This window comes from Pezoporus wallicus, unplaced genomic scaffold, assembly GCF_028554395.1.
Source record: "Pezoporus wallicus isolate ANWC-B61680 ecotype Strahan unplaced genomic scaffold, APGP_CSIRO_Pwel_v1 contig_7068, whole genome shotgun sequence".
NCBI classification, from domain to species: Eukaryota; Metazoa; Chordata; class Aves; order Psittaciformes; family Psittacidae; genus Pezoporus; species Pezoporus wallicus.
Window position 1 is genome coordinate 1401883 of NW_026635623.1, and position 23037 is coordinate 1424919.

Genomic DNA, 23037 nt, shown 5'->3' on the forward strand with positions numbered 1-23037 from the left:
TCCTCCCCCCTCACACACCTCTTCCTTTCTTTTAAATGCCTAGGTAGAATGAAAGTGAAACAGTGCCAGTCTCTCCTGAGGAGATAACAGGTGAAGGTGCTGGAGGTTTTGTGTGTCTGGGGACAGGCCTGTTTTTCCCACTTCTGACAGCCCTTTTCCAGGAGGCAAAGGAGGATGGAGTGTAGCGCTATTCCTGGAGGAAGCTCCCTGGCCGGCGCAGGTAGGCAGGACGCTGCTCCAGTTAGTTGAGGTGCATGAGCTCATGTGGACCTCTGCCCCACAGAGCTGCCTGCCGACCACCACATCTCCCTGGGATCTCCTGTGGCACGGAGCTGCTTTCAGTTTCTGCGGATCACGCCTGCGTTATCCCAGCTCGCTGTGGAGAGGATTGGTGTGGTCAGTACCGGGGTGTGTATCCCTTCTATTTCCTTGTCCATGAGCTCACATCTTATGGCCCTCCTTCCCTGGCTCCCTCCACTCACTTCCCTGGCTCACCCCTTTGATCATTGCTGCTGCTCCACTCTGGCCACAGAAGCCCCATGTGGAGTTTGAACTAGGGACTCACCCCCCTTTCCTACTGAAATCTCTGGAAAATAGGGTCCCCTCCTCTCCCTCCCACCCTCTGAATAGGCTGTGATGGGCTGAGCTGCTGAGCAAGACAGTGAATGATTGAATATTCCCCTGAGAGGGTGTGACGCACGGTCTGAGCCCCACTGTGTGATCAGCTCAGCAAACCCATGGGAAGATGCAATCCCTGCAGTTTATAGCCTGTGAAATAATCATGCACCAGGGAGAAAACTCAGGCCAAACTCAGATCAAAGAAGCATGAGATCTATTTCCAGAGTCCCAGCATGCCTGTTCACTGTAATCACATTTCAATCTCTGGCTCCTGTGAGCTGCACAGACCCGAGACAGGCAGTTCCTGGGTGACCTCAAACAATAGCTGTTTCTAATGATTTAAACCTATCACTGAGCTGCCTTGAGCCTGCTGTGGGGAAATGTGGCTGATGTGAACCCTTACTGCACCATATAGCCTCCTGCGCTGTAACCATGATGTTTTGGAGAGCAGAGATTGCTCGGGTTTTGAAGGGACTAGAGAAGAGCTCAGCCACACACCAGGCACTGTTCGACCACGGGCCACCTTCCAGCAGCGTCAGGTCAGGGCTTGAGCAACCCAAAGTTGCTGTATCCACAAGAGAAAGTGACAATACCTCAGTGAGACCCAGGGAAGGTTATCATTCCTACATGGCTGGAAATCCACCTAGAAGAATGGAAAGCAAAAACTTATCTTGTTACAAAACAAAATGGCACATTTACACAGATATCAGTGTCTCTGGTGTTTAGTGATTCCTTGGTGCTGTAGAAACAGCTGCCACTTGCCTGATTTATGGAATTAAATAGAGCTTTCCAGAGCTAAAAGCAGGCCAGCACCTGGCGTCTGTGGGTAGAGAGATAGTTTTAGTAGCTACAGCCGGCAAAGACTTGCTCTGTCCTTCTATTAGGCACAGGAAAGGGATGAACCACATTTTCAGTCCAGGACTGACTTTGGAGACACTGTATTCTGGAGACAGCCTAATTCTGCTATTTTATGCATTTCAGTGATTTGGAAAAACACCCGTGTTGAAAGACATGATGAATAGACATATGGAGTTAGACCCGAAGAGTGTGACCTCAGAACCAACAAACAGTCCAGGGAAGGAAAAGAGGGGGGTTGCTTCCGAGCTGAGCAGCCCAAGTTTGCATAGCATGGACAGTGGGTTCTTTGAAAGAGGTATTAAAACAATGTTAAGTATCCGGAAATCAAAACGAAGTCTGAACAAAGAGAAAGAAAAGGAAGGTACTGGCACTTGGAAAGGAAAACGACTTTCTTTGCGATTCCCTAAGAGCTATGAGAACAAAACCACGAACTGTAATGGCCTGCAGGAGGTTAGTGAGAAGATAGAAGCAGAGCCCATTCAAGGAAAACCTCTTTCAGGTAAGAAGCAAAACAACCAGTGTAATACATGTCCCCTTCAAGTAATTCACTCTGCAAATCCTGGGCCCAACAGAGGTGCTAAAGAACAGGCATCTCATTATGGGGTAGATACAGCTGTCACCCACTCATTGGGGTGTTACCTGGGCAGGTCGCCTACCACTGAACATGCTGCTCTGCGGCCTCCACTGCATTAGTTTAAGCATATCAGCCTGTCGGCTCATGTACCAGCGGATATATCTCCCACCATACATTATCAGCCACCAGTGTGCTGAGCACAGTTTGTGAGCTGCTGGTCTGACAATATCTAGAAGTGCAATATGGGCTGTTCCTACATTATTGTCTGCATTGTGCTTCTGGGAAATTTCTGCTCTTCAGCTCTCAGACTGATAGTCTGCAGTATGTACTCTGTGTCTTGCTGCAAGGTCTTGATAGGGAAAAAGGTTGGTCTGGATGTGATCTATTTTGGAGCCTCCACCTTGGCTCTTAACCTTAGAGACTGCTTTGCAAAGAGACCTCCACAGATACTTTGCTCTCTTACACTGACTTTCCATCTATTTTTCTCACACCAGCGGTGCTGCAAGTAATTATGTGATTTGTTTTCCTCCAGCTGGCTACTCCCATGTGTTTTGTCAGCATTATATAGATAGGTCCTTGTCAAATTATAATAACGACCTTCAGCATAGCTCTCGCTTTTCCCCAAGTGTGGCAAACTACAATGACTTTGATCTTGGTTTAAGCACCGCTCTCCTCTACCTTCTTAAGGCAGAGGCACTACAATGCATCCACCAGGAGGTAGACTGAGGTGGGTCAACATGCTTGACCTTTCCTCAGCCTAAATTTCTAGAAAAAAAATCTTGGTCTACTGCATAGGATGGCATGGGGATCAGATATAAGGGCTGGCATTGTCTCATTGCTGTAATATGCTCTACTGTGCCATAAAGTTATTTACTGCTTTGCACTGGTAGACTGTGAGGTTGTTAAGCTGGATCTGAGCCCACCTCATAAACTTTGAAAGTCTGTTCTCAAAGGGTCATAGATGAGGAGTGATAGGAAATGTTACTGTAAGCTCTTCTCATCTCTTCCAAATAAACAAGCTGAGGAATTGAATGAATAAGACCCATACTGTGCACAATAACTCGTGCTTGGCCTAGAGGAGCAGCTCTATCAGAAACACATCCCATCCTGAGATAAATATGGCAAGCGACAGAGACTCCACCATGTGCACCATTAAGCTGCATAATGGTTAATTGCCTTTCAATTATCTTCCTTCAACTACCAGCTGTCTGGTCTCCTATTGCTAAATTAAAGATCCATTTAGCACCCAGTATCACCTCCCTGAATAATAATCCTAGATAGTAATTAAATGGTATTTTCTAACTTTGATAAACAGAACAGAATGTATTCCTTTAGTCTCTCACTGCAAGTACTTGTGCAAACACAGGTTTTATATTTATTTATCTAGAAGAGGCTAAGTTATTTGCCACAGTCTCCCTCCCCTCTGAGCACAGAAGTAACTGTAGCTCCAGACAGGCACTCAAAGCTCTATGCCTTCTATAGTGCATCAATAGTTGGGTTATTTGGCATATTTCTGTCTTCATACAGATATTTTCTGCTGCATAGATTTGGTGCATATGGTATAAAATCTGTTTGCATACAAGCCCAAGGGTATCAGTTATGGACAACAAACCATATATTTTTTTGAGTGCTCTCCATTTTTTCTGTATCATTTTATATATCTGAGTCCCAGAAGCAGTAGCCACACATGCCTAAATAATACCCTTTCCCTTCTCCTCTTTAATATTTGCTTTATGCCCAGTATCACAGTGGGATCTCCTGTTCAGAGCATCTGTTATGATGCTGGAGATGGTGAGATCTTCCCAGGGAGTCTCAAAATCTAACAGTGCTCTTGCATCTTCTCAACACATGACAAATACTTCTTATATTACTGGCAAATAGGCAGTGGTCACCACTTGGAAAACAAATGTCCCTGTCTAGAGGCAGTGCTTGGCATCTGACTGTAGGTTTATATACAGGCGATGAACAGCCAGGTCACCCAACCTGAAACACCCCAGGAGGATGAACTTCACATATTTTGGTGTTTCTCGTTTCCTCCTGCTGGGATCCTGGGATCACCATCCCAGAGACTCTCCTCATTCCCCAGCCAAAGGGTTAGTGCAGACTGCAATAACTGCAGAGCTGAAAAGCTGTGGCTTCTGGACCTGCAGAAGTCCCTCTTTTTGTCTGAGAGGAGTCTGAGCATTCACAGAACATCTGAGTGTCTGGAACAGGTAAGAAGCATCTTTAAGAGGGCATTTGCTATGGTAGGCACAGGCTTGCAATGGGTGGCAGGCCACGGATGGGCTAGTCGCTGGCTTGCTACCTTGATCCCTACATCTCAAGGAGTCCTCATAATGCAAATCACCAGGGACCACCTCTGCAGTTTGCATTAGCATTTTGCTCAGCCCTCAGAAATGCAGGAGCAGCTTTAGCTGTGATATTAGTTGTGTATGTGTCTTAGGAAAACTTGATAATGCACAAAATCAAGCCAGAAGGGGAGCCCAGGCTTTGCCCAAGGTTACATCTGAACTGGGAATGTTCCTGAAAATGTATGGACAGCATGCCCAAGCCAGTATCCCACTCCCCCAGGGCCTTGGTATCTCTGAAGGACATGAGGGAGTAGGGTGGGGGCAGACATGACCATCTAGTGTCTGACCAGGAGCTCAGAAGGCTCGAAGGGTTCTGTCCTGCTGTGCTCCCTCCAGCCAGACCCTGGGCACTCTCCCTGACTTCTTGGACAGCACACTAAAGCACCTTTTTAGCCAGAGATGCCAGAGCTGGGCTGCAATGCAGTGGCCAGTCCAGCAGCAGAGCTGTGCTGAGCATGCTGGTGTGCTGGGAAACAAGGGGATCCATGCTAAAGGAAATCCTACTGGTAGGGTATATCCCGAGCTGTTCCTGCTACCAGTCCCACTTCATCTCCGCACTTAAAGACAGGCAGAGCCAAAGGTGGTTTTATGCAGCTTGAGATGCTAGTGTCCCTCTCTGCAGTCTCGTTAGCCATCGCTTGAGGTTTTCCTGCAGGCCTATAATAATTTTATTTGATATTTCCTACCTCTGAAAGCAGCAGTTCAGAGATGTGGCTCAATTCGCAGTAATTGCATTTCCACTGCTTTGTCTCCTGTGTCAAACAGGAGCTGGAGATTTGGGGGGCTCAGTCTTAGGGGCACTGCTGGGACCTGGAAATTGCAGCCTCTCTGTGAGCCACCTTGTCCTGATACCCCCTGTCAATCACCTAATGCCTGCTTTGTCTCAACCCCTCCCCCTTCTTTCTGCAGTAATGGAAATCAATGAACTTATTCAGAAAAGGCAGCTTTTAGAAGCATTTGCAAGCATCAAGTACTTGGAAGATGAGACTATCACTGAACGGGATGCTGAGAAATACAAAGATAACCCCCAGGAGTTTGTACGGAAATCCAAGGATGTGGATTTGCTTTATAACTCCATCACAAATGTGATCCAGGCCATCGTGGTGGGAACACTGGAGCATCCCACTGTAGAGGATACCATGCTGACCTCCCTGGTGACTTTAATTGCCTACGAGGAAGCAGCTCATCCTAACACAGGCAGTGCTGGTGGTCCTGGGTCAGACTCGCTTGGCATGCCCAGAAAGTGGAAGGAGGTGTGGAGGGAAGCTATCAATGAGAGTGCTAGAAAAAGGGTCCTGAGGGTACCCATGGCATTGAAGGAAGAAGACAGTTCTTGGCTTAATCTTCACTTGGGTTTCCTCCAGAAACACCTGAGTGAAGACTTACTAAAAATCAAGCTATCAGTACAAAAGTGCTATCCGGAGGAGTACCAGGTGTGTGACTTGTATGTGGAGGCTTTTCACAAGGCCATTGCCTCACATTTGCAAGATCTCTCCCAGAGACCGCTGGAATTCAACGAGCTCTACACCTTGCTCAACTGGGTGGCCAACACTTACTGCAGGTAAGCTGCTGCACTTGCCACACCACCTCAGCCTCCTCCAGAGCATGGCAGGGCCACAGGGCACTTCAAGAGCACTGAGCTATTTTCAGCTTTTTAAGCAGGGGGGAGAGACACGGTCACTTCTACAGCAGAGACAGATAGCTAATCTATTAATAGGTGGGGACAAAGGTTTGTGGATAAAGCACTTGCTGCTTTCCACAGATCTAAATTACTCTGTTTTCCCCTCCCTCTCCCACTTGTTCTCACGTAGAATTATAGAATCATTTAGGTTGGAAAAGACCTTTAAGATCACATGGAGTCCAACCATTAACCCAACACTGCCAAGTCCACCACTAAACAGTGTTCCTAAGTGCCACATCTACACGTCTTTTAAATACCTTCAGGGATGGTGACTCCACCACTTCCCTAGGCAGCCTGTTCTAATGCTTGATAATCATTTTGGTGAAGAATTTTTTCCTCATATCCAATCTAAACGTCCCCTGGCGCAGCTTGAAGCCATTTCCAGGAGGCTCCTCCTTGCAGCTCTGATAAACCTACTCCCTTTCTGCAAATATTTTGCAAGGTCCTGCAGCTGCTTGGTGACTTTTCCAGGCACAGGGAGTGACCTGTGGGGGAGCCCTGCCTTCTTCCTGTTTAATTAAAACTCTGATGTGTTTGGAAAGAAGCCATGTTACCCCCTATGCTCACAGGTCAGTCATCTTGAGGAGGCGCCAAGACACCACCATGTGTAATTGACCACACGAAAACAAAGGCTCTGGCTCAGACATGCCTGCTGGTTGAATAGGGGGACCATAATTTTTAGGACCTTTAAAAGCTCCCTGCAATCCAGGGGTGACTAAAGTATTCTAGGAGCTGTATGGACATATCAAATACCATACTCAGGGCACTCCGGGTGTTGGAGTAAAGGCAGGAATTCTTTGCAACAGCAGTAAAAACTGTGCTGCTGGACATTGCCTCCTTTTGCAGCCAAAGGAGACACCTAAGGCACCTGTAGTAGGGCCAGGCACTGAGTGTCAGTGTCCTCAATTATTCACTCGCTTTGACTACCGCCCATCACACCAGGCTAAAACCCAACAGATATACACAGTGGGGTGGGAAGGAAAAGAGAGGCAATGTCCACAGGAGATGCGTCTGGTAATAAGCATGTAAAAACAGCTACGTCAAAGCAAAATCATGTCAGTCCCGGTAGCTGGTCTGCAGGCCTGAACCAGCTGATCAGTGGTGGGACAGCACAAACCAACTGGCACCCCTTAAACAAACAAAAGAGGGAGAGAAGGCAGAAGTAGCAATACTGAGTCAAAAAGTGCGCAAAAATAGACAGGGAGGAGGGTGGTGGAGCAGAGCAAGCAGCAGCAGCACTTGCTCAGATCACTCCTAGCTTGGGGTAGCTTTTGGGTCAGGAGCATTTGTGCTGCAGATGGTCTTTGTTTTGAGCAGCCCTCAAAAGATTTCTTCTGTAAACTTGTCAGTTGCTCCTAAAACCCCATTTATGGTGTGGTGACTGTGATGACACGTGTGTTACTCCCTCAGCATCGTAGCACCAGCTGACAAGTGTTATGGCAGGACTGCTGTGGGAATGACACTCCATCCCATTGCCCTTCTCCCTCACATGTCGCCTGCCAGTCTCCTCTGGAGGGAAATTTGTGCATATCCTCAGCCCCAGGAACTGTACGGCACCCTGATATTGCAGGAAAGGGGGAAGAAACAAGCTTCAGCAGCCAGGTTCTGCACCAAAGAGAAGTACCCCTGTTGTACTTCTCTACCTTGCTGTGAAAGAACTTACTGAGAGCCTGCTCTGTTTAGGGCACTGCTTGCAATCACCTTGCTGTGTTGGGCTGTTTCCATTTGATTTTCCCATTCTGTAAGAAATTCATCCCCTCTTGGGACCAATCTCAAAAAATAAGAAATTGTCTGACCCAAACTCATTATTGATGCTACAATTCAAACAAATAGAAAAAAAAGAAAGCGGGGAATAAGCTCCTTCAGCGTATGTTTGAAACAGTCCTTTCACTCATGGTGGAGAGTTTGTATTTAAATCCACTGGTGTCCTTTTTTTTTGTAGGACACTGCAGCTGTGTTCCCTGTTAACCAGGTTACTGCTTGCAATTCAGGTCCCACATTCAGCAAGTGCACGAATATTTTCTTCTTTCTCCTCTCCACCTCTATCACCCTGAAAGACACAATGCTTCCATGGTCCATGGTAGATTGCAAGGGTAGCACGTTCAATTGTACAGGCTAATAACGGGTTTCTCACCCTAGAAGGAGAAGCACAAGCACTCCCTCCCTCCCCGCTAATCAGCTGGCCTGATTACATGGGCAATGCAGAGGAGAGTGATAAAATCATGCATCAGCTGAGCGACTTTGGAGTCAGGTTCTGTAGCTGCACATCCACCAACTGCTTCCATCTGTGGAGAAGCCATGATACTGTCCTGGTCCATGTTCCAGGCATGGGAGGGCCTACCAGAGGCTGCCCTGTGCAGAGCAGGACCTGCTTTGCCACCTTCAATTGCTAGGGATAATGCACAGGGGAAAATAGCAGCTTGACAGAAGCAGTGATGTGACACTGGAGGGGAGCCAGGGAGATCAGCTAATTTCAAAGCAGCACACTGCTACAGGAGTTACCCTGAAAGACATTTTGCAGGCTCAGAGGCAAATGAATCAGCTTCAGGTTGTTTATTTTAAAAAGTAAATTCGCATGGCACTTTTCATGTCCAAACAACTCAGAAGTCTCATGATTTCTAAGGTGGGCTGGAACCTTAAATCATTTTAGTTTTGAATAATTAAGATTTTGAATAGGGAGAAAAGATTTTCTTGTTAAAGCTTGAAAACAAGCACTGCAATTTTAGCTTGAAGTATATTTCTCACAGCTTAATAATTATGTAGCTCATGCCACATGAATATTCCATCGGTTTACTCACATTCTGAGGCCACATAATTTGTTCTTTTGAACCTTTCCAGTGAACTCTTTCTGGGTAACCCCGATCTCAAACCAGAAATTAAGACAGAAAACCTGTCCCTGCTGTTAACGCCAGCTGTTTGGGATAAACTGAAAAACGACTACATCACTTCTGCAAAGGTGAGAGCATTGACCTTGTCCCCACATGCCCCCAGGGAACGTTCGGGAGCCCCAGCCTCTCAGTAAAGGTCTCAGATGGCTGCATCGTGGTTTCTAGCTCCACCAGGTGCCGAGTCCTGCCAAGACCATGCAGAATGGCCTTTAATAAAAAGCGCAAGCAGGCCATGAGCCTGAACCTGGATAATCACAGAGCCAAAGGGACTGTACTAGACCCGCACAGAGGCTTACCGAAAGGTCATAGCTGGGCTTCAGCAGATTGAACGCACTTCAAAGCCAGATGTAAAGGCATTTGAGCTGCTACTTTCACAGCACATGATCTCCTCCAGCACATCTGAGGTTTGCTATATGCAGACAACTCTAGACATGACGCTGCCAGAGGATCATCCCATGGTTCACTCCCCCTAGGAAGCCCCTTCTTCAGTTGCCTTTCTGCCATCCTTAGCTGGGACCCTGTGTAAGACTGTGCTTTCCTGGCTCTTTGCTGGGTTCAGTCATCTTCTTGCAAACCATTTCTGAAGCAGGGCACTGCTCAAGGTGAGCTCAAGGTACCCAGCTTATTCGACAATTAGTATTGCTCTATTGTGCTGGTGAAGGATCATTTTGTTTTACTGGCAACAAGACTGATTTATCAGCCAGGACTGAACCATGCTGCCACTTACTCAAGTGGCTGTGCTGCCAGAAAGGACCAGTTTGATCTTTAATCCTGACCTTGTGTCTTACACTTGCTGGAGAACTTTGCAATCAAGCAGTCAAGCAGCTGACAAAACATTCCCCTGCCAGGAGATCTGCTCTTGCTTAAGTTGTACCTTGCCCCCACAAACCACAGCTCCTGATTTTTCCTGAGATCTTGTGTAGCCTGACAGGGTCTGGAGCAAGACCTTTGACTTTGCTTACCTTTCTGCACCACACACATGAGCCTTATATATATGCCAAGAGAGCAAAATGCACAGATGCAGTTTTCTCATGTTTGCTTCATTATCCTGAGCTGGATGTTTCCTTCCTATGTTAAACATTTAGGGAAAAATCAAAAGCTATTTTGGAAACATCCTGAGACTGGAGGTCACAGAGAAGTGGGAGAAGGAAGTTCACCCAGAAGTGAAGGAAAATCTCTACCAGTCCTCACTCTCCTTAGATATTCAAACGGTATTTAATGAACCGGGGCAAAGTGCGGGGGGCTCTGTGGCTCCAGGGAAACGGGATCATTACCTTCTGGGGTGGAGGTACTGCCTCCTGCGATAATTTATGTTAGTCACGCACTAGCAGAATACATTAGAGCAGAAAATGCTGTTTATTACAACTTTTAGCTCTCCCACTTGCCTTCTAGCTGCAAATTAAACCTGCTGTCAATTGTGTCAGCAACATAATAGGCAACTGATTTTAAAGCCCCTAAATCTCTTTGATTAGAAAGAAGAAGGAGAAAGGAAAAAAGAGGTGGAAAGAAAAGGTTTGTTAGAAAAACCCTTTGGCTGAAAGAGCGTCTTTGTCCTGGGGCTGTGGCAGCCACAGAAAGGCAGTAGGCAGTGACAGCCACTCCAATTTAAACAGTACAAAAACAAAAGCTCCTACTAGCTTTAGAGACTACAGGGTAATAAATCCAGGAGGGGTTTTGATTCATTCTCCTCACTCAAAAGGTTGAGTCATTTCAATTAAATGAGAGAGAGAAAAAGAAAGAAAATCAAAGAGTTTTGCCTGCTACAGTGACTCTTTTTCCATAGAGGAATATTACACATTGTGTGATTACTGGGAAGGCATGTCTGAATTGGATTAGCAGATGGGTAGGATGCCTCAAGAAGTGCTAGAGCAGGCTGCCTCACTCTAGAGAGGCAGCACGGTTGTGGGAATGGGAGGTAGGGAGGGGCCCCAGTGCAAGCAAGGTTTCTGGGTGATGCCTGACCCTAGGCATCAATGATCAATGATTATGCCACAGATCAGTTTGTGCCTCTTGGCCCATCCTGGTTTATTATATTTAGAACTGCCAGAGAATAATGAAAAACGCCTGGCAACAAGTGGGCCATTTGCCCCTTTGCTAGGCAAGTCACTTTTATTAACCAAGGCTGCGTGATACCCTTGTGAAGGATGTTTTGCCCTTGCTTGTCCCTTCACTAGAGAGTTTTCTTTGTGACCTTCTCTAGATCATCGGGGAGCACATGAAGATATCTAGAGCAATCAGCAGAAGCCTGGAAACAAAAATGCTTGAGCTGTGTCTGGCAGAGCTGCGTGAATTCATACCAAGGTCATCACCGCTGCGGGCAGCACATTCCTTTCAAATGAGTCCCACATTGGTAAAAAAGCAGGGAAAAGGTCCATGCACTGAGCCAGACGCTGGCATCAAGCAGGCATGGGCCTGCTCCTGAGAGAATTAGAGATGACAATTAGCCCAACAATAAGCAAGCTGCAGAACAACTCAGCGGGAGTCATAAACAGACCCAGATAGGACTCTTGGGAGTCCCAAAATCTGAGGTCAGAGCTCCAGGAAGTAAATGCTAGCTGCTCTGGGATCTTGCTGGTGTTGGATGCTGGTCTGTTGCAGCCGCAACCATGAGCAAGTAGCAGTTACGAATCTTCAGATCCAGACCCTGCTTGCCCAAAACATTACCTGGGTGTCCTGGGGAGAGCCCTGCTGAGAGGGTTTTTCTCTTGCAGATGGAATCCTTTGTGTTACACCCAGGCAAAACTTAAGGCTGAGTCTTTTAAAAATTTACCCATTGGCCAAAGGACACAGGATCCCATGTCTCTGCTGAAATTTTCTGTTTGGTAGTCCCCAGGTTATGGCCTCAGATCTTACTCCTTACTACATGCTTTGGGGATGCTCTAGGGAAGGGGTTTGGCTCACAGAGGGTGCCAGCAACTCCGGTGGGGCTGTGTTTTGGAGGGGTTGCAGCTACTTTCCGGAGCAGTCATCTGTAGATGAGAAAGGCTGCTCAGGATGAACCAGCTCCAAGCAAGACTAAAATGACTTTGCCATTAACCTTTAAAATTTTTCACCTGCTGCAGGCACTGACCAGGGAGTTTGCTAATAGATGTTTTGCAGGAGTGAGGACAGTGAGCCAGAGAGCTCATGATCATGAACTCAGGGCATGCCAGGAGTCCAAAGTGCACTAAAGGCAGTGTTTTTCCTGTTTGTATCTATATCCCAATCTATATGCCCCTTTCATATCTAGTAGCCCAGTGATCTATATTTGTCTCCCATGTCCTGAGCAAGCAGCGTAGTTCAAACCAGCTATTTGGCTTTGAAGTCTCTCTGGGTTTTAGAGGAGAAACATAGTACTGATATTCCATCCATTACTTCTTCTTCTCCCACAGCCCCCACACCCCCATTTATTTGCTTTTTTCCTCTCCTCTGTTCCTTTTTTCCTTTTTCTTTGTTATCTGTCAAAATATTTTTCCTTTTTTTCCTTTTCTTTTTCCTTTTTTTTTTAAAAAAACCCAGCAAGTTGGCATTAAATGCAAGCTGCAACATAAAGGGGTCCCACATGAAAGACAACTGAAACTTCAGCTTTTTCTTAAACCAACCCAAGATGCTTGGGCTAAGGCTAGCCCAAGCAGGTTCCTTTTTCCTGACAAAGAATGGGGCCACCAAGCAAAGCCTGCCTGAGCACAAAGCCTCTTGCCAGCAGTGTGGACCTGGCTGTGAAACAGCTGTCAAAACCGTGACTGCTGTGCTACACAGAAACAGCAGCTGAGGTTATGGGGGGAAAGGTAGACGTGCATCTCCATTCCTATTCCGTTTCTGCTGGAAAATCAGCCCTGAGGTAAACCCTTTCCTTGTGTGCTTAAGAGGGCACAAATTATATTGCCCCAAAAGCCAGAGCAATGAAGAACCAGACTGATGAGCCTGAGTACCATAGCTGCAATTAATCCCTCAGTGTGAGGAAAAGGCAGAGATTTCATGTGCTGAGATTCCTGGCAACTCTCCAAAAGTGGTGTGTACCTGCTCAGGCAAGCACACCCTAAACCCATAATTATCTGCCATCTATTCCCCTCCAGTGCACACACATGTTACGACAGCTGGTAAAAACATGTCCTTATACACAGGGGATAGGTTGGGGCAGCCACCAGTGTCTCCTGACACCACTGTGTACACATAAGATGAGCAATCTGTGGCTCCCCCACCATTAGTGTTACCTGTGTGTCTTCTCCCACAGGTTCGAGGAGGAGTTTGTAGTGTGGAGCACTGCCCAGGACAGCCCCATCTTTGCACCCTATTTTGTCGCCTACATCAACAACTTTCATGACCTGCTGTAAGTCTGCTCCCCCCAAACTGAGCTGCTGCTTTGCTGGGGTCTGGGAGGGTGGCAGCATCCAGGAAGGAAAGACCAAGGTCTCCTTGGGGTGCCCCACTGGGTGCTCAGCCTACAGCCCTTCCTCCCCTCATGAAGAGATGCTCCCCAAGAGATGAAGATTAAAGTCACAAGGGTGAAGAGTCAGAAGCAGGGATGGATGTGATGCATGCATGAAAGATTTAAGCTAATTTTCAGCCCACCCTTTTCAGCCTCAGAGGTGGGTTTATTTCATTTTTGGTTCTGTAGTTTAGCACCACAAACCCAGTACAAAGGCTGCTTTCGGCACTGGGCTGGAGGAAAATCTGTGAAAGCAGCAAATAAACCCCTGCCATCACTGCTGGCAGCAGGAATTTATAGAGCTTTGCACGTGTTATGAATTAGTTATTTGAAGCCATGCATTGAAAAGGCCTGTGATAAGCAGGTATGCCCACCAGCTCTGCCTATCAAAGACTCCCCTGAGGGGGATGCTCTGCAGCCATGCAAGGACACAGCCCAAGAAGGCTCAGGGGCTTTTCAGCATCTGGGGTCATCCCTGCCGTGCAGATGTGGTGCTTCATCAGAGGCCGATTCAGCCAAGTGGCACGGGGCTAATGCCGGGCGTCTGGCCACCTCGGGATGTTACCTCCAGCCCATGCCGCTGTGCTGCTGCCTGGCACGGCCTGCCGCAGGGGTGCTGTCTGCCAAATAGCATGCAGGTCACGCAGAGGATTTCGTGTTGCGATGCTCACAGCGGCCGACGGCTCCAGCCGCAGTGAGCACTACCGCCTGGAAGTCTCTAGATGGCAGGGTCTCCCCAGCAATGCTAACCTCGCCGACGAGCTGGCTTTCTCTGCCTCCTCCTGCCCTTGCGGAAAACTGCTCTCCCTTCCCTGCTGGGGACTGTAACATGGCGAAGGAAGAAGCCAGCCTCAGGCAGGGAGCTGGAAGGTGTTTGGATGGTTTATTCCCGAGTCGAGTTAAACATTTTGTCAGCCTAGGGTGATGAGTTGCAAGGCAGAGGTAGGTGACCTAATAGCATGATTTTGGGGATGCTAGACCCAGACTTGTGGTGCTCAGCAGGAGTTATGTACCTGAGCCCCAACCCGGGGTAAGAGGGATGCTGTGAGGTGTTTCGTAGTCCTGCTTCAGCAGCTTCAGACATAACAAAATAGCTACTGGGCAGTGGCAGGAACCCGTCACACTCTAGTCACAGCAGTGGATGTGTCACATCCCGGGAAGCTCAGGAACCACTAGCATTTTGGTGATGCTGCTTTGGTTCCCCCTAGAGCATGTTACAATGAGGAAAGGATCGAAAGTGAGAAGAAATCCAGGAACTTGCAAAGTACCCCAAAGCCCACACATACAGCTGGGGATTTCATTAATCTCTCTGAAGTTGTGTTTTCTTCCTCATTAGTGTGAAAATGTGCACTGTCCCTAGGAAATTCCATGGGTTTCCACCTTGGTCATTCACCATCCCCACTGCTGCCAATAGATATTGTGTGGAGTGAGTCAGCCAGGCTCTGGGGGACACAGGGTCAGCAGCTTTCCCTTCTTTGGCTTTATTATTTACGTCTCCCTTACCCCATAATGCCCCAGTGCTCTCTCAGGTACCTGGAGATCATTTAGCAGAAACGTTGCTCAAGTGAAAATGTAACCAGCCTACGCAACTCCTCCGCATGGTTGAACCATCCCACCTGATGAGGAAATAGGTGGTTTTTAAGCACAGTTATTCAGTTGTGGTTAATTTTCACTGTATAGGATTGTGTAAAAGAGTCATTACTTTGACCCAGTAGGTGTTTCCAAGCGGAAGTACTAGCTACACAAATTTACTTAAACTAACACCCAAGATGCCAATTTGGATAAAGTGGCAATGTAATAGTTTACCTTTTAACATTAACACATTGGTGGTGCGTGTGTCTCTCTCTAGGTCAGGGTTAGAAGCAATGTTTAAAGTCAACACTGAGGAACTGCAGAAGATTGTGGCAGCTCTGACAAGGAACTTCACAAGTATATTTTCAAACAAATTACGAAAAAAAGCACAGGTAAGAGCATCTTGGGCACACTGGTTTGTAACTATAGCAGGTATGTGCAGGACCAGTGCAGCAGCTGAGGACTACCTCCCTTCCTTTGTTTTGCCAAGTAGACCTTGTTTTTCAGTGCATGGCATTATGGTCCCTCCAAAATGCATTGTGTCTAACATGTGTAGAAATCCTCCATAACCCAAAGCATCCTGTGAGTTTTTCTCTATGAGCAATGATACATTTGTCAAGTTGTTTACTTTAGCACAATGGCAACAACAACAACAACAACAACAAAACTATTTAGTGGCTTCCAGCATCTCAGGCAAAGAAGTAGAGGGAAACTTTACCCATCAGGAAGCACTGAGAAATCAGCTGGACACCACCAATAGGACATTTTTCCATCTATCAAAATATTTGGATTTTTCAGGGCTTTGACTTACACTTATTTGTAGATCTGCCATCATGGTCTATTACAGAATCATAGAATCATTTAGGTTGGAAAAGACCTTTAAGATCATGGAGTTATCAGTCTCTTCAGACAGGACAGAATTCTGTGATTTTTCCAGGCTGTTTCCATGGTGAAGAAAGACTGACTCTTTCAGTGTGAGGATGCTATCAGTTGATAAAGCTCTGATCTCAGCTTAACTTATGTAAAGAGGCCTAAAAGGCAACTTGCTGCTATGCAGTTTGTGTTTCCTGGGTGATGTAGACAGCACTATCTGCTCTCAGCCATATGAGGTCCACTAGCCTTAGCTGGTATGAGAGATGAAAGAAACTAAGCTTTTGGTCCCACCTCTTTTGACCTACCTAATTCCTGTTCCAATCACCAAGCATAAGAGGTCATTGCAGAAAGCAACACAGTACTGCAACTGCTCCTGTCTAAGCCAAACCTCCCTGGCCAATGGGACTTTCCAGTAACTGTAGAGTTTGTCTTGGAGCCTAAGGGACAGGCAAGGAAGGAGTCAAGCCAAGGCATTGAGAAAGAGAGACAAAATACCATGAGAACTGAGAGCAGAGAAAGCATTTCTAAACAGCCCTCCAGCAGGAGGGAGCACAGCAGGAGGGCACAAGTTGGGAAAATCATTGGGAAGGAGGTTGCCAGGAATATAAAGACAGAATCCTTAGAGCTAAGAGAATAAAAGTACACAGGGAATGTGGTGGAGAAGGGTTATTTTAGCCTTAGGATCCCTTAGGGATATTTCCAGTCTCCTCCTGGTGTCCCCAGAAGCCTTTCACAGATATTGCCGTGTTTCTATGTCGAGGCATATTAGCTCTAGGGACTCAGCAAGGGAAGTAACCCACTGGGGACTTTTGGTCAGAGCTCCTTGTACCCAAGACAGACAGGAAACAGTGCCATTGCTCCCACATCAACACTGACCACAAGGCATCAGTTTGGGGATGCTTGCAGCTGCTATTTCCCTCCCCCATCAGAGAAATGAGCAGAAGTAAAATCACAGTGAGACTTTGTGCAGACACATGGGTCTGCAGGGAGTGCAGACAGCCCCCTGTAAGTGCTTCAAGAAAGAGATTTATAATTTCCTTGTGGGGAAGGCTGGAGGGGTGACAGATTACTGGGATGATTTCCAACAGATTCGCTACCAACTGACTTGTCATGTCCATAGCTAGTGCAAACCTGTGTAATGCTAGTATACATGGTTGCACACCACAGCCTGTTCTAGCCATGCCTGGTTAACATTCACACCTGTTTCTTCATCCCTATGGTAGGAATACAAATACTTACCTAAAGAAATATAGCTCATGGGTTAGAAAGCAGCACAAAGCAAGGAAATGGGGTGTCCCAAGTAAGCCTTTAATGCCAAAGCATCTCCTGTTCAGGGAGTGATGCTTCTGTCTGCACTGGGGCACCTACCCAGAAAGGGGAGATGTGGCTCTGAATTCCCAGGGGGGAAAGAGAAACCCCTGGTGCCTAACTCCTAGTGTGTCTCACAGAGAGTTAGTGTGCCATCAGTGTTCTGTGCTTTTTGGTGCAGCCACACTGAGAAGACATATAGACGGGTGCCTTTGACTAGTGCATCCACTAGTCTGAATATTACCAGTGCCATCAGTGAATTGGTTCTTTTGCAGCCACTCCTTAAGAAAATCCTGACCAAGGACTGGATTTTGTTGATGGAAAGGCCAGACTCGCTGGCGTCTGCAGTCTCACAGTTCTCCAAGCACCTGCAGCACATGAGGGAGCCCATGGGGCAGGTAGGCAGCTGGTCCCCTGGGCACAGTGATGTTGGGGGGTACCACTGTCATTTGCAGGCTGTGGTCACACCTGCGGTGGGGGCTGTTTATATAACTGTGGGCACTGCTGATGCAGGGGAGTTCAAGCTATTGCTATACTTCCAAGTGAGAATAAGCAACACCTTTCCTTTCCGTAGTTTAAATATGGGATCTTCTTTCTTTAAAGAGGAACAAAAACCTTTGGTGAACTTCATCACTGAGCATTACAATTCCGTGAGTTGCAGGCTTATCAGCTCCTTTCACATCTGTGCGGTTGTAAAATAAACAGGTGGCTGACAACAGCTCTATGTTTAAAATTTGCAAGCACTACCAAACCCTACTTTTAAAGCAATCCTAAATTTCTCCTTTCGATACTGAGGGTCCAAACTGACCCTCAAGGGTTACTTCACGGGGGAGGCACATTTCCATGGCCATGGAGTGAGTGTTGCGAGCAGTCAGCTCCTTTCAGCAGGGCTGGCCTGGGCAGCGTGTGCTGACCATCTGCTGCATTTGTGTACCTCCTCTATACTCTTGGCTGCTGCTAAAGACCTGAGGGCTTCCCCTGTCCTCTCTCATTGCCATGGCCTTGCATGGGAACCAAGTTGAAAATGTGAGGCTTGCTCTTTTTTAACCAGGAGCTTCTACGTGATGTTCATAAGTACGTGGTGAGGGAATACATCACGTTGGTCATCAAACCCAGATGGAAAATGAACAGGGAGACTCGGCAGCAAGTGAGCAACAAGATGAACCAGGAGGCCAGAATCATTCATAACATGCTCATTGATCAGGTATGTGAGTTCCCTCCTGGCATCCCTTGGCTTCCCCATTCCCAGAGGTGAAATGTCCCCACTTGGCTCCCAGGGGACCCAGCAGGCAGGCTTTTGAGGAGAGCAAGCCTCAAGAAATGTGAAAGTGCTTAAAAGAGAGAAAGTAAAGTGATTACTGCTGGTTCATGGTGTGGACTTCCAGCACAGTGGCTACTCTTGTAGTAGGGGCTTGTGCATGCTCAGCTGGAGGCTCTCTGATTGCAGTGTCTGGTGTTTTAACACACCCAGGTACATGGGTGCTTTGTGTAGGGTGGTTCATGTGCTGTAGGATCACACTCATCCCATGGCAACTTCTTCCTGGGCCTATTCCCTTGGGCCATGGGATGCAACTTCTCTCAAAAGGATCTCTGCCCTTGGTACAGCTCATGGAGATGAGTCTATATGGAAGGTCCATTCAGGCACACAGTCTGCATACCAGAAAGCGATGGGGAGAAAACTGTGGCTGTTTTCATGTTTTGTGACAAGGCAGACTAAGTCTGGGGTTTTCAGGAAAACCACAGTTGAATTCCTTGGATTCTGCAGAAAGTCAGGTGTCCAGGGCATAAACCCCATGGAGGCAGATCCCTCTCAGAGGTGAGGCACGTGAAACTACTAGGCTGCAGGAGGTGAAATCTCTGGCATTCACTGCTGTCCCAGACCACAGCCACAACGCCCAGCCCAGGGCCTGGGTCACTGGGGTGTTCATGAGCACCAAGGAGGCCCCAGCAGAGCTTCCTGGGATGCCTTGCCGTTGCGGCCCAAAGCTGCCTCATCCAGTACGCTGCTGTCCCCTAGCAGCACCCTGCCCACCCAAGGGCAGTACATCCCCCCCAGTGGTCCCCTGTGCCTCTTTGTTTGCAGGGCTCTGATGCTGACTGGCTCGTTCCCGCCATGCACCACATTGCCAATATCATTGGGGAGAAGAAAAAAGACAAAATCAAGGAGTACGTCAAGGAGCTGTGTCAGGATTATCCAGATATCAGGTACATGAAACAGCAGATGCCAAAACAGCTGGGCTTCATCCCAAAAAAGTGCCATCTTGCCCCATGCCTTCCCCAAGCTCTTCAGCTTCTCTGCTGGTAGCTACACATTAGAGGTTAAGGTGCCAGCAACAGAGGGAATCCCACCTTACTTTTCTTTATTTATAGCTGTATAATTTTTCTCTTTTCCCCATCTGCTGGATCTTATGTTGCACACAAATTACCTCAAAAGCATTTATAGAACAGAACAGAATAGAATAGAATGTTTCTGTTTGGAAAGGCCTACAAGGATCATTTAGTCCAACTGCCTGACCACTTCAGAGCTGTACAAAAGTTAACACATGGTGTTAAGGGCATTGTCCAAATGCCTCTTAATTACTGACAGGCTTGGGGAATTGACCACCACTCTTGGAAGCCTGTTCTAGTGTGTGATCAACCTCTGGGTAAAGAAATGCTGCCCAATGTCAGGTCTAAAGCTCTCTTTGCACAGCTTTGAACCATTCCCATGCCTCCTATTGCAGGATACTTTTTTATTCCTCCAGATCAATCTTGTTTCATTGTAAAGCTTGAGGCTGCTTTTCAGTGCATCACCAGTATCAGCCCAGCTTGCCAACTTGTAGGCTTCAGCTTTGGAGCAAATAGTTTGTCTCCTGTTCCCAAGCTCGGACTTCAAAGTGCAGCAGACATTGACAGAGTTCAGCTGCAGTTCCTGAAACGGCTTCAACACAACCACTAAGTTTTGGATTAAATTACAAATTCTTTCTTCTGTACTTTCCATTTGCTGTTCCAAAGCAGCATTTGCAAAATTTAAGGCTCCTGGAAGAGTAAATAGAGTGACTAGCTCTGTGCATAGCTAAGTAGCTGCATATCAGAAGTTGCCTCATCTTCTGCAGCTTCCTGCCACTCATTGAGAAGGAACATCAGTGGTACAGCTTGCAAAATATTCCATTTCATCAGGGTCATTTCAGAAGAAAACCAAAGGTTTTTGCCCTGTGCTGGTTACAGAGCTCCTGCTGGATAACATTTATACAGTCAAAATACCATAGATTTAACAACTTGCCCAGAACACTGAAGTGGACCCTCGAATATTAAGAAAAAAACCCCAACATTAAATATATATATTTTTTTTTCCACAAAACTGAGGCTCAAAATTTTTCATAGGCTTATTTAACTTGAGCGAGTCAGATATGTATCAGGCTTATCTGTGTGGGGAAATTCAAGACATGGACTTGAAAAGGAATAATTTTTCCTCAGTAATTTTCTACACGAACACACCTCTCCAGCAACAACTACAAAGAAGCCTGAACCCCAGTGGCCAGACTAAGCTGGTGAAGGAGGCAGTGCCTCTTTTGGGAAGGATGGGGGAAGTAAATGATGGCTAGTCAGGCTCAGTTATTTGAAAACAATTTTCCAGGCAGAAAAGCCATTTACAAGGCTGTGATTGTGGTACTTTTTCATCATTAGCCTTCTACCCAAGCCAGGTTTTAAGGTTCATACTCTTTGTTGATCTATTTCCTTTATTGAGTAATACTATTTTATTTCCATTATTGAGTAATATTATTTTAACCATTAAGTCTGTAAAACAGGGAGGAACCTGCTGGACCTGCATTGCTTCCTGTTCAGGTCTCTGGTAATTCTTCCCCTGAGCTCCTGGAGATGTTGCTGATTTTGTATATGCTGAGATTACTGGAACAGGATATGTTTCCAAATTGGCTTTCCTAGCTCTACTCTAATTAGTGTCTATCAGCTTCCTAAACAGCACTTCCATTTCTCAGCTCAAAATAATCATCAAATAAAAGGTCTTTAGCCTCTCAGGAAAACTTGCAAATGACATCATATGTGTGTGGAGACAGAGGAGGAATTCCCCGAAGCACCAGCAGCAGGAGCAGTGGTGTCCCAGCAGCACCGGGTGGTAGAAGCTGATGCTCACTGGCTCAGCATCTCCGGATGCTGCAGACCCCCATCCAGTGCAGCAAGGGGATGCTCCCAGGCACTTTGTGCTGTCTCCAGCTGGTTTTGCTCGACAGGACTGAGTGAAGTCTCATTTGGTTTCTGCAGGAAGGAGCATGTCCTGGCGATCCTCGCGCTCCGGGGCCTGGGGCGCACCAGGAGAGCAGCGATTTTTCGGCAAGGCTACCATGTGCCGGAGAGCCCTGATGGTGGGGAGGGCAGCACACTCTTCGCTGAAATTGATGTCCCAGTGATCACCAGCTGCTTCTAAAACAACCATGACAAGAGGTCAGCATCTTTCCTCCTCCTATGCTGTCTCTATGGCATGATCCAAACCCTGCTCCCTGCCTCACCCCTCTGCAAGCACAACTTTTTGATTGTTGTAGGAAAAGGAGAAGTTTTCTGAATTTGCTACCCTGAGTTCAGAAACCAAAGGCAACAGATGCACCAAGTCACTGACCTCCTGCAAGAGCTCCTGGGAGCAACTCCAGCCCAAGCACTGCCGTCACCCTGTGTTCAATACAGATTTTATTGCTAGGAGAATGCTCTGTTGTTTGGCTCAAGAATCTCTTTTCAGAGAACAGGTGAAAACCAAAAGGAATTCACTCAGAGTTATATTAAGGCTTGCACTGTGCATTGTACAATTATACAGCAGCAGAACAAGAACCTCCTTCATAATTACTGTCCCTGAACAACCGAAAGGCAGAGCTTGGGCAGGGATGTGGTAGCACCCAAGTCCTATTTCCTCCTCTGTGAACCAGCTGACTGAGCTGGCATAACGCAAGGTCAGTGATGCTGTGACCTGATGCCACAAACCACTACCTGCCTGAGGAGGAAACCCTTGGAGGGTACTCAAACCCCACAGCTGGGATGTGAAGCACATGGACCACTCTGCGCTCCAGGATGGACCCTATGGCCCTTCTGCTTTTTCAGCAGATTTTCCTCACATGTGAGCTGCCTTGAAAAACTCCTGTTGGACCAAAGACCTGTTCATGCTATCACAGCCTTTCTGTGTGGACAGACATGTCTGGACTGGATATGGAAGGAAGCTCCAAATCCTCTTGTCCCAGGGTAAAGGGCCACCATGCCACCACTATGTTCAAAAGTATTTTAACAAATCGGATACAATCTGACTGAGTAAAAGAGACCTCCAGCAGCCTACAGCCATACAAAACTGATTTTAGTTAATCCAATTTATCTTCTCAGTTGTCCTCCACAGTTAATCCAAGCCTCTGTGCAGAGACATGTTTATGGTTTATCAATCAATGTAATAAATGTGGACAAGGCATAACCTTGAAAACTAATCTGTTTGCTGCAGAGCTTAGAGCATCAGTAGTGAGCCTCTTCCATTTTCTTTGCTCCAGTTTGCACCAGTATAAATTTCAGCTCAGGTGAGCAGCAGGAACTGGTGACAGGCCAAGGGAGCTGTTCTGATGGATAAGGAATACAGAGTGCACCTTTAATTCACAGTCATCATATGAAAATTTTTCTGACATAGACTTGCTGTCTCCACAGTCAAGACAAGTTGTTTTTTTTTAAAGATGGCTTTGAAATATGAGGTATAAATTGAGAGCTTGAGGCAGGAAATCTTAGGAAGAATTTTGTGTCCTGCATCTTTCTTTAATACAGCTCATGACAATTCCTGTGAATCCTCGGCTTGGTGACTTTCCATATTTGCTATGGGGAAAGAGAAGTAAAATTTCATCTGCATTTCCTGTCAGATGTGCAGAGCTCAGGAATACTTTTGAGCTCCC

General features: G+C 46.8%; 1 protein-coding gene across 2 annotated transcripts; it reads left to right on the plus strand.

Annotated features, from left to right (window-relative positions):
• The first annotated feature begins 233 nt into the window (after nt 1–233).
• EXOC3L4 (exocyst complex component 3 like 4) lies at nt 234–22932 on the plus strand. 2 transcript variants are annotated; one of them, XM_057397145.1, is made up of 12 exons: nt 234–250; nt 1600–1975; nt 5311–5962; nt 8921–9038; nt 10056–10181; nt 11171–11271; nt 13184–13279; nt 15228–15342; nt 17407–17529; nt 18183–18335; nt 19215–19336; nt 21392–22932. In XM_057397145.1, the coding sequence occupies exons 2-12, from the start codon at nt 1630–1632 to the stop codon at nt 21552–21554; spliced, it is 2115 nt and encodes a 704-aa protein (XP_057253128.1). In that variant the 5' UTR covers nt 234–250; nt 1600–1629; the 3' UTR covers nt 21555–22932. The 2 variants fall into 2 exon arrangements, with proteins under 2 accessions (XP_057253128.1, XP_057253127.1); XM_057397144.1 differs by lacking the exon at nt 234–250 and adding an exon at nt 329–396.
• Nucleotides 22933–23037: the final 105 nt, after the last annotated feature.

Coding starts and splice junctions, on each gene's coding strand:
- EXOC3L4 (XM_057397145.1), top strand. CDS start 1,630: ATGATGAATAGACATATGGAGTTAGACCCGAAGAGTGTGACCTCAGAA. Junction 10,182..11,170: donor TCTCCTTAGATATTCAAACG/GTATTTAATGAA, acceptor GACCTTCTCTAG/ATCATCGGGGAGCACATGAA. Junction 15,343..17,406: donor AATTACGAAAAAAAGCACAG/GTAAGAGCATCT, acceptor GTTCTTTTGCAG/CCACTCCTTAAGAAAATCCT.